Below are 10,604 nucleotides of genomic sequence, written 5' to 3'. Positions count from 1 at the left end.
TACCCACCTCTTATGAACTTACCAAATAAAATTATATTTTCATTTGATAAGCCAATACGTACTTATAGAATAAGTGTTCAACAAATGAAATCCTATTCTTTTACGCAATCACATTAATATGGATATGTGTATTATGTGCCGAAGCTGCTAGAATGTTTATGTCCCGGGTGCAATGCATGGGCAATTATCTATTTAGTTTGTATTTAAAAGTTATTAAGTTTTGAAAGGAAAAATAATAAGAGAACGTACACACTCATACCTATAATTATTTATATTGTATTTTTAAAAGATATGTATCCTATTTTTTAAAAATGATCATTGACTACGTCCAAATTTTCATGGTGTTTTAAAACAAATCACATATTTGAAAAAAAAATCATATAGTCTAAAAAAAGAAAATATCAATAGCTTACTTAAAAAAGTTCATTCCATATTTAAAATAATGATCATCACGTATTTGAAAACCGGTATTTAAAAAATATCTTGTGTTCAAAATTTGCCCGTCATGTATTTGTAGAATGTTCATCTTGTATTTTAAAATTTGCTGTCATGCATTTGAAAAATATCATGTCTTAAAATTTTATCAATCATGTTTTTGTAAGACGGGTGAAAAACAGAAGGAAAAAAAAGAATCTAAAAAAGAAGAAGGAAAAGCTACGGGTCCGTCTGGCCGCCGCTCCCTCTCCCCCCAAAGCAGCGGTGATGAGGCGGAGGAGGCCCCGTGGATCGGCGGCCTAGACGAGATGGAGGCGGGGACCGCGGTAAAGGGGGTCGTCCTCCCAGAGCACGCCGCCGACCTCGACGAGATGGAGGCCGACGCCGGGGGCGGAGCGACAGCGACAGCGACGACGGAGGAGAAGGAGTGCTGGGAGTACGAGGCGGAGTGGGAGTACGAGCAAGCCCTCACCTTCCGCGATAGCTGGATTTCCATCTGGGGCGCCGAATTCGGCTCCTTCGACCAAACCAGTAAGCAAAATTAGATTAGATAGATTAGATTCCTTCAGCAGCAGCCAGCAGGAATTTCCCCTAGACTAGATTAGATTAGATTAGATTAGATTAGATGTAGCAAGCAGAATTTGATCGCAAAATATGTGTGTGTGCGTGTGTCGATACGTGCGGTGCAGCCGACATTCAGCCCATGCGCTACACGGATGCAGAGGCTCCAGGGGGCTACGCCGAGCCCCTCGACACCTTGCAGATCTACTCCATCAAAGTCGCGGAGATCAGAGGGGGCCTGCGTTGGCCCATCCATGTCTACGGCATGATCGACGCACGTGACATAGTCGACAGAAACCGCAACATCATCTTCGACCGCTCCAGGGATGACTGCCAAACCATTGTTGCCCCCTCTGCCATCCATTGTTGCCAGATGTTGATTGCTCTGCTTGATGTTGGTATTATCTCAATGCATTTCAACAGCTAAAAGGATGATACACACCTGAGATAACATGATGTTGGTTCCTTGAACTGAAAAAACATCTGAAATGTTTACAGGTCGATCCATTTTAATCTGTGTGCACCTTAAAAACCACTGCCTGCTCACCCAGAATTTACCCATCTCAATGTTGTCTAGTGTGATGAACTTAATCATCTTATTAGACCATTCTTCTCAGGTTATCAATTCAATCTCTTCCAAAGTTGTTTGCTCCCAGTCTTGCACTAGCAAGCGCATTTGTTCTTCGTAGCAGCATTCAACTGTGTGCTGCTTGCTGGCTTAACTCAGTTTATGGGCACTTAATAATTTGTGTCTAACTTACTTGTGCGTTTGCCACCAAAGAGACTTCCAGTTCAACTTATTTATTATAAAGTTCCACTTGTTTACTGAATAATATAGTGTTGTATCTTTATTTTTCTGCTAATCACTGTGCAATTTGTCTCCTTTTCTTGGCCGCAGATAGAATTTGTTCCATTCCAATCTTATTAGGACCGAATGAAACACTGTCGATTTGCTTACTTACTGGTGTTGGATGCAGGATTCGTGCTTGGTAATGACAGGTCCTACCCGTCCCATTGTTATGTTGGGTGCTGCGACCTTTGAGATTGTGCTCAAAGTGAAGGAAGGCAGCACGGAGTCTAGGGATAAAGTTTTAAGCTTCTTGGCTGTTCCTCATGACAGTGTTAACTGTTTGGAGCTTTCCTGCACAACAGATAGGAAATACATCAGCAAGCTTAGCACGCTGGAGTTTACAATGAGTCAAATTGCTTGCTCCGTGGAGGCAACAACCAGCGTGCAAATGGTTGATGGGTCGTCATGGCCACACGGTGTCCGAGGTGAATTTTCCGCCTATACCACCAGTATGGCCGACAGGAAAGTAGTTCTACTCAATTCTGGAAGCGAGAAGGAAGTGGAGGTTAGTGCAGATGGCGTGATCCGGCTATCCAGGCGTGTCGCTTCCGTTGAATTCACCGGAGAGCTCAAGGTTTGTGTGGATGCATGGTGGCAAGGCGAGGTGAAACCCAAGAAAGCTTGGAAGGTTTTCAAGCCCAAGAAAGCTGGTAGGAACTATGGTGCCTTCAATCTTGGCGGCGTATGTAAGATGAAAGTCACCGTAGCCTGGTCGCTTCTTTCCTACTATGCGGTTAACCGCCCCAATAGTCCTTACGGTTCACTGGCTTTACTCAGGGAGGCGGAGGCAGAAGGACGTACTGTCTAGTAGTGTTAGAGTTACGATACCTCCGTCCGAAAATACTCGTCATCAACATGGACAAAAAGGATATATCTAGAACTAAAATACATTTAGATACATCCTCTTTTATTCATTTTGATGACAAGTATTTCCGAACGGAGGGAGTACTTCTGGTGCGCCTTGCTTAGGCGTTGCATGAACACATGATGTTTAGATTGTACTAGTAATCATGTATTGTAGTTTCATTTAGAATCCCATGGCCAACTTTGTGTGGATGCAAAGCAGCGCTATGGATTGAGTTGCTTTGGTGGTGCCAAGTTATCCATCGTTTGCATGGACAAGTGTGGTGCCAAAATGGTCGATTATCCTCCTGGCTTTGCTTGCTTGCCTACTTGCAGTAGATTAAGTAGGGTCTTCATAAGATCGTTAAGCCCATGGTATAACTTGGCAACTGATCGATTGCACAAGGTGAAATTGATCTGGTTTAAATTTCAAAGGATCTCTGGTAATTAAGAGCTGATTTTTTATTAATAATAAATAATAATTCTGCAATTCCCAAACTAGTAATTATGAGTTGAAATTTTGAAAAATAGGAAGGACGCGACGATTAGTAGCGTCCAGGCCTGGTCGCTGTTGCGAACCATGTCCACACCTAGACGCTATTGTTAGCAGCGTCCCGTGTTTGGTTGAACCTGGCCTCCGTTCGACGTCCCCTGTTTGGTTGAACCTGGCCTCCGTTCGACCTAAGGCCTTGTACAATGCAAGGTGCTTAGGGAGACGCTTAGAGAAATAAATCAGGCTTTCCTTAAGCATCGGTGCTTATTTGTATAGGGTAGACGTTTAGTTAGGTGTCTTTGCTAGCTGTAGAAATAGGCACCGGTGTTTCGGTAAAATCGAGTTTATTTTTCTAAATACCTTCCTAAACATCTAGCATTGTACAAGGCCTAAGGGCAATTCTGACGAGGCGATCCAAACTAACGTGAATTTTCTCCGTTCTTTGTTCATTTGGATTGGTCAGGGGAACACCAGTGTTCGTTTTTGTCGCTGGTTCGTAGGTGTGTCCAACATGGACGAAAGCATTTCAAATTCGCACTGGATTTTGGAAACTTTAAAAATAAAACGGCCATCAGAAGTCCTATTTATATTAATTAAATCTAAAAAATTAAATAAAAACAAAAAATTATGAGCGGCGGGCAGTATATCTAGGTGGCGGCGGCGTTCTCCTCCTTCTTCTTTGTCAGGTTGACGTAGACTGGCGCCATCATTCATGGGAACACTTACTGGAAGGCTGCTAGCTGCTACTCTGCCTGCTGCTCGGTCTCCTTGTCGATCGCGCCCGTCCACACGGACATGCATGACACATACGCCGGCAATGTGCTCCTACACGGACGTACTTTTGGGATCTCCATCAGCTGTGTGTGGCCTGAGCCCGGCACCGGCTCGTGCGGTAGGTTCACATTGGGCTACGGCGTTGGCACGCCATGCTCCCAAAAGAACTGGCGGTGGAGCACCGACATGTAGAGGCAAAACCGTGGCCGCGGACTCTAGGTCGATTTATCTTTTCTCATAAAAACTAGCGAATTACCAACTATATTACCCAAGAGTAACAACCAAGTCATATATACATTGTATGTTTGCAACCATTGAATAAATTGTACAGAATACCAAACAAAGAAGATTCAACGAGGTTGTGGAACAACTCACATGCACCATCCATAGGTCGAGGGGATGATCCTAATGATGAGCGAATGATCCTAATGACGAGCAGTCATTGAGATGATGTTGCTCTTGTGATGATTAGTGATGTCCATGCTAGAGCTTGCTTACAACCATGTGAGGTAAGGAGCGAAGGCTACATGCGTATTAGGTTTAATAAGTCAAGAAACCTCTATCTATACGAGGAAAACAACTCGGTTGAGCTTAGTCAGAGCACCAATCGAACAACATGATTGGACGCCGTCCATACTGGCGTCCACACTTGGATGTTGTTAGCAACAGAGTCCGCCCTGGACGCTGTTATTCCTGGCGTCCTTCCTACTTCTACAATTTCCACCGGCCCTTTAACAATTTCGGAATTACAAAATTATCATTTACAATTAATAAAAAAATCGGAGTTAAGAGGGTGAAACAGATAAGAAGCAGAGGGTGGCATCCTCTGCTTATCAAGCGAGGTGAAACACTCACAAGCAAAGGGTGTAGCATCCTCAGTGAGCTTATCAAGTTGGGTGAAACACTCGCAAGCAAAGGGTGTGGCATCCACAGTGGCAGACTGTGTCCAGTAAATCAAAGCCAACATGCCTCTCTGCTTTGGCGCCACAAGTCAGAAGAAACCTGTCTCACCAAATACTGGCCTCTGTACCGTCCGTTCCACGCTGGTATAGAGGAACGCCTTTCTAAAGTTCTAAGCTTTTCGATCCGCTTGGCCACCCATTTGTGGTGGTGTTGCCATGGCGGGCAACACACGTTTGACAAGGGTGGTAGATCGAAGAAAGCAATTTTGCAAACCATTCCACGGTATTCTAGGCAATATCCTGCTAAGATCCCCTTTGAGAGGTTGTTGGAAATGAAGAAAAACATGTATTTGTTTTCTTTCACTATTGAAGTTTTTGAGCAGCCGGGACAGGAGGTGATGATCCTAATGATGATTTTGGTCGAGCATTGATGTTGAGAATAATGATGACCCAGGCAATTGGTCTGTGGATAAAGATTTGTTAGAGAAGGATGCAGAGCCGATTGATGAACTAGATGTACTTCCTCCATTTCACAATGCAGTGCTTTCTCTATCCACGTGTTTTAATTTTGACCGTAAATTTAACTACCAAGACCGATTGCGACGGGAGCAAAAATTATATCAATAAATTCGTATTCGAAAGAAGTTTTCAATTATATAATTTTTTCTGCCGCCGCAGTTGGTCTCGTTGATTAAATTTATGGTTAAAGTTGGACCTCGGGAAGCGCGGGCGCGTTATATTTGGAATGGAGGGAGTAGCTAATAGGAAAGATCTTACTAATGCGTGGTCTCGAAAACAACTTGGGATGATGGATGCCTCTGCAGTTTGAGTTTCACCCTGTCCAGTTCTTTGAGGTGTCTCGTGTCTGTACCTCTCACTCTGCTGCTGGTTCTGTCCAAGAAAGCTCTTGGACGTAGTGGGCTGGCCCATTACCGTGGGCCGATTGCCTCAAAAAGAAAAAGAAAAAGAAAAAGGGAAAACATAACATACCCCGAGCCTGGAAGGTCGTGGAGAGGAAAAGCTCTTCCCAAATCAGCGGAACCCTGACCTCGCCGAGATGGAGACGGAGACGGAGTGGATCGGCGGCCTGGACGACATGGAGGTGGGGACCGCGGTGAAGGGGGTCGTCCTCCCAGAGCACGCCGCCGACCTCGACGAGATGGACGCGGAGGGGACCGCCGACGCCGACGCCGACGCCGGGGGCGGAGCGACGGCGACGACGGAGGAGAAGGAGTGCTGGGAGTACGTGGCAGAGTGGGAGTACGAGCAGGCCCTCACCTTCCGCGATAGCTGGATTTCCATCTGGGGCGCCAAATTCGGCTCCTTCGACCAAACCAGTAAGCAAAATTAGATTAGATTAGATTCCTTCAGCAGCAGCCAGCAGACTAGATTAGATTAGGTTAGATTAGATGTAGCAAACAGGATTTGATCACAAAATATGTGTGTGTGCGTGTGTCTATACGTGCAGCCGACATTCAGCCCATGCGCTACACGGACGCGGAGGCTCCAGGGGGCTACGCCCAGCCCCTCCATTCCCTGCAGATCTACTCCATCAAAGTAGCGGAGATCAGAGGGGGCCTGCGTTGGCCCATCCATGTCTATGGTATGATCGCCGCGCGCGACATCGTCGACAGAAACCGCAACATCATCTTCGACCGCTCCAGGGATCACTGCCAAACCCTCACCAAAGAGGTTTTTTTCGTTACCTCTCTGCCCATTCATTGTTGCCAGATGGTGATTTCTCTGCTCTGCTCTTTGTCTAAGGAGCTTGATGTTGGTATTATCTCAATGCATTTCAACTGCTAAAAGGATGATAGATACACACCTGAGATATCAGCTAAAAGAATGAATGATGTTTGTTCCTTAAACTGAAAAAAAAAACATCTGAAATGTTTATAAGTCGATCCATTTTAATCTGTGTGCACCTTAAAAAACGTTGTCTGCTCACCCAGAATTTACCCATCTCAACCTTGTCTAGTGTGATCAACTTAATCATCTTATTAGACCATTCTTTTTGAGGGTATCAATTCAATCTCTTCCAAAGTTGTTTGCTCCCAGTCTTGCACTACTCTGCGCAGTCACTAGCAAGCACATTTGTTTTTCGTAGCATTTAAGTGTGTGCTGCTTGCTGGCTTAACTCGGTCTATGGGCACTTAATAATTTGTGTGTAACTTAGTTCTGCGGTTGCCACCTCAGAGACTTCCAGTTCAACTTATTTATGATCAAGTTCCACTTGTTTACTGAATCATATAGTGTATCTTTTGTTTTCTGCTAAATCACTGTGCAATTTGTCTCCTTTTCTTGGCCACACATAGAATTTGTTCTATTCCAATCTTATTAGGACTGAATGAAACACTGTCGATTTGCTTACTTAGCGGTGTTGGATGCAGGATTCGTGCTTGGTAATGACAGGTCCTACCCGTCCTATTGTTATGTTGGGTGCCGCAACCTTTGAGATTGCGCTGAAAGTGAAGGAAGGCAGCACTGAGTCTAGGGATAAAGTATTAAGCTTCTTGGCGGTTCCTCATGACAATGTTAGCTATTTGGAGCTTTCCTGCGCAACAGATAGGAAATACATCAGCAAGCTTAGCACACTGGAGTTTACAATGAGTCAAATTGCTCGCTCCCTGGAGGCGACAATCAGCGTGCAAATGGTCGATGGGTCGTCATGGCCACACGGTGTCCGAGGTGAATTTTCCGCCTGTACCACCAGTATGGCCGACAGGAAAGTAGTTTTACTCGATTCTGGAAGCGAGAAGGATGTGGAGGTTGGTGCAGATGGCATGATCCAGCTATCTAGGCGTGTCGCTTCCGTCGAATTCACCGGAGAGCTGAAGGTTTGTGTGGATGCATGGTGGCAAGGCGAGATGAAACCCAAGAAAGCCTGGAAGGTTTTCAAGCCCAAGAAAGCTGGTAGGAACTATGGCACCTTCAATCTTGTCGGCATGTGTAAGATGAAAGTCACCGTTGCCTGGTCGCTTCTTTCCTACTATCCGGTTAACCGCCCCAATAGTCCTTACGGTTCACTGGCTTTACTCAGGGAGGCAGAAGGACGTACTGTTTAGTAGTGTTAGAGTTACGATATACTTCTGGTGCGCCTTGTTCAGGCGTTGCATGAACACATGAAGTTTAGATTGTACTAGTAATCATGTATTGTAGTTTCATTTCGAATCCCATGGCCAACTTTGTGTGGATGCAAAGCAGCGCTATGGGTTGAGTTGCTTTGGTGGTGCCAAGTTATCCGTCGTTTTCATGGACAAGTGTGGTGCCAAAATGGTCGTTTATTCTCCTGACTTTGCTTGCTTGCCTACTTGCAGTAAATTAAGTAGGATCATCATTAAGCCCTATGGTGATCGATCGCACAAGGCGAAATTAATCTGGTTTAAATTTCAACCTCTTAGCTATGTGGTTGCTAATATGTGATCCTGAGGTGGGACTTGCTGAAAAAGATGTTGATGCCCAATCTGATCATATGCAGGCTCCCATCCAGGGGAATGTTGCTCCTAACCCTATTGTGATGCTCCTACCCCTATTCCCCTCCAGGGGAATGACAGGTCCTACTCCAAATAGTTGAAATTGTCATGAGGAACAACCAAGACGCTTAAAACTTTATCCCTAGACTCCGTGCTGCCTTCCTTCACTTTTAGCGCAATCTCAAAGGCCGCGGCACCCAACATAACAATAGGACGGGTAGGACCTGTCATTACCAAGCACGAATCCCCTGCATCCAGCACCACTAAATAAGCAAATCGACATTGTTTCATTCAGTCCTAATAAGATTGGAATAGAACAAATTCTATCTGTGGCCAAGAAAAGGAGACAAATTGCACAGTGATTAGCAGAAAACAAAGATACACTGTATGATTCAGTAAACAAGTGAAACTTTATCATAAATAAGTTGAACTGGAAGTCTCTGAGGTGGCAAACGCAGAACTAAGTTACACACAAATTATTAAGTGCCCATAAAATGAGTTAAGTCAGCAAGCATGTTATACCATGGCACACACCTAATTGGTACAAACAACAAATACACTTGGCAGTGCGCAGAGCAGTGCAGGATTGGGAGCAAACAACTTTTGAAGAGATTGAATTGATAGCCTGAAAACAATGGTCTGATAATTAAGTTCATCACACTAGGCAACAGCTCAAAATGGGTAAACTCTAGTGCATATTAAAATGGATCGACTTATAAATATTTCAGTTGTCATTCAGTTTAAGGAACCAATTCATCATTATTTTAGCTGTCAAGTGTGTGTGTGTGTATGGCTGACGCATATAGGATTATAAGGCACTATCTCAAGTATTTATCATTCTTTTAGAAGCTCAAACACATCGAGATTATACCAAACTCAAGCTCCTAGAATAGAATGACAAGCAAAAGACTTGGAGGAAACCGAGTATTTAACAAAAAAAAAACTACCACAATTCATGAAACCGTGCCTACAAACTACCACTTTAAGGGCCACAAGTCTAAGAGGCGCGAGGAATAGAATCCAGGTAATAATATGCCTACCTTAAGGAACACCCACATGGTCAGCGGTGAATCTACCAGGAGGGCTTCGACAGGCTCAAGCCCCCCTTCCAAAAAATTGGAAAAGAAAAATTACTAGTATTTGTATCAAAATTTTGACCTTATTTGGACTAAATAATCGAGAGAGTTTAACTTTTTCTACACCCCATTAACTTTGAGCCCCTTCATTTTCTTCCAAGATTCGCCACTGCACATGGTTACCTGTCCAAATAGGTTAGGACCATAGCTTGATTTTGAGTTTCAAGGTTAATTACTCCCAACCCTTCTTTATCCTTTAGATATAACCCTATGTCCGAAGACACGAGAGAAATATAAGTTTCATCTTGATCACTTTTCCCACTCCATAGACAATGGCATGAAATTTAGACATTCGAAGAGCTCACGGCAAAAAAGACAAAATCAAGCGTGAACAATGCGATTTTCAAAAGTTTCTGGTACATCTGAAATTTGTCTTTTTTTGCCACGAGCTTCTCGAATGTCCAAACTTCACAAAATTTTGCACAAAGTTCACGCACAGGAGCCTCTTGCACCACAAAAAAATTGAATATTTTTGAGGTTTTTTCCTGTTTTAAATGGCGGTACCGTTCATGCCCGGGCTCGGACGAGCCCAGGCACCAAATCGCCACACTCCTCAAATGGCTTGTAATAGCAAGGCTCATTTAGTTGATAACTTGTCCTATGCGTTTGAAGCTAGGCAATCTAAACATCAGCCATTGTAAAATCATGGATGTAAACCTCTTTGTTAGAAAAAACAAATGCTTGCCGCTCGCTACAAGCGACGCATATCAGCTCATGTGGTTTCACACAAGCAAGCCATCGCCTGGGCCGAACAATTGTTTTTCTTCAGCTTTGACCCAACAAGCGTGACAATATGAACAGTCAACACACTTAATTTGATCTTAACTTTCCTATTCTTCTCCTTTTGCATCCACGTTCCTACTGTACAAGGTTTTGCGTAAAAAAACATTTCTACAAAACAACTATATAAGCAGCAGAATTCACCACAGCTACGCGCAGGGTATCAACTATAGTTTATAATGAAGCTCAGCAATATTTCTCGTTCGGTTTGGTCATAACTCATGTAGCCAGAATACTGCACATTTATTCCTCTCATGAAAGGATAACAATCACAATAACAATTAAAATGAAATGCAGATAGTGCAAGTTTCTCATTAAGGTGTTTGTTTGGACATCTGCAGCTTATTTACAGATGTA

General features: G+C 43.8%; 2 protein-coding genes across 3 annotated transcripts; both read left to right on the top strand.

Annotated features, from left to right (window-relative positions):
• The first annotated feature begins 632 nt into the window (after positions 1 to 632).
• LOC123131419 (uncharacterized) lies at positions 633 to 2,975 on the top strand. Of its 2 annotated transcripts, none has more exons than XM_044551103.1 (2): positions 633 to 966; positions 1,125 to 1,965. In XM_044551103.1, the coding sequence occupies exons 1-2, from the start codon at positions 744 to 746 to the stop codon at positions 1,421 to 1,423; spliced, it is 522 nt and encodes a 173-aa protein (XP_044407038.1). In that variant the 5' UTR covers positions 633 to 743; the 3' UTR covers positions 1,424 to 1,965. The 2 variants fall into 2 exon arrangements, with proteins under 2 accessions (XP_044407038.1, XP_044407039.1); XM_044551104.1 differs by lacking the exon at positions 1,125 to 1,965 and adding an exon at positions 1,974 to 2,975 and having other exon boundaries at positions 639 to 966.
• Positions 2,976 to 5,835: 2,860 nt separating this feature from the next.
• LOC123129095 (uncharacterized) lies at positions 5,836 to 8,052 on the top strand. The gene is made up of 3 exons (XM_044549246.1): positions 5,836 to 6,195; positions 6,327 to 6,550; positions 7,249 to 8,052. The coding sequence occupies exons 1-3, from the start codon at positions 5,916 to 5,918 to the stop codon at positions 7,921 to 7,923; spliced, it is 1,179 nt and encodes a 392-aa protein (XP_044405181.1). The 5' UTR covers positions 5,836 to 5,915; the 3' UTR covers positions 7,924 to 8,052.
• The last annotated feature ends 2,552 nt before the right edge of the window (positions 8,053 to 10,604 follow it).

This window comes from Triticum aestivum, chromosome 6A (assembly GCF_018294505.1).
Source record: "Triticum aestivum cultivar Chinese Spring chromosome 6A, IWGSC CS RefSeq v2.1, whole genome shotgun sequence".
Lineage (NCBI taxonomy): Eukaryota > Viridiplantae > Streptophyta > Magnoliopsida > Poales > Poaceae > Triticum > Triticum aestivum.
This window is presented reverse-complemented; position numbering and strand designations above follow the sequence as displayed.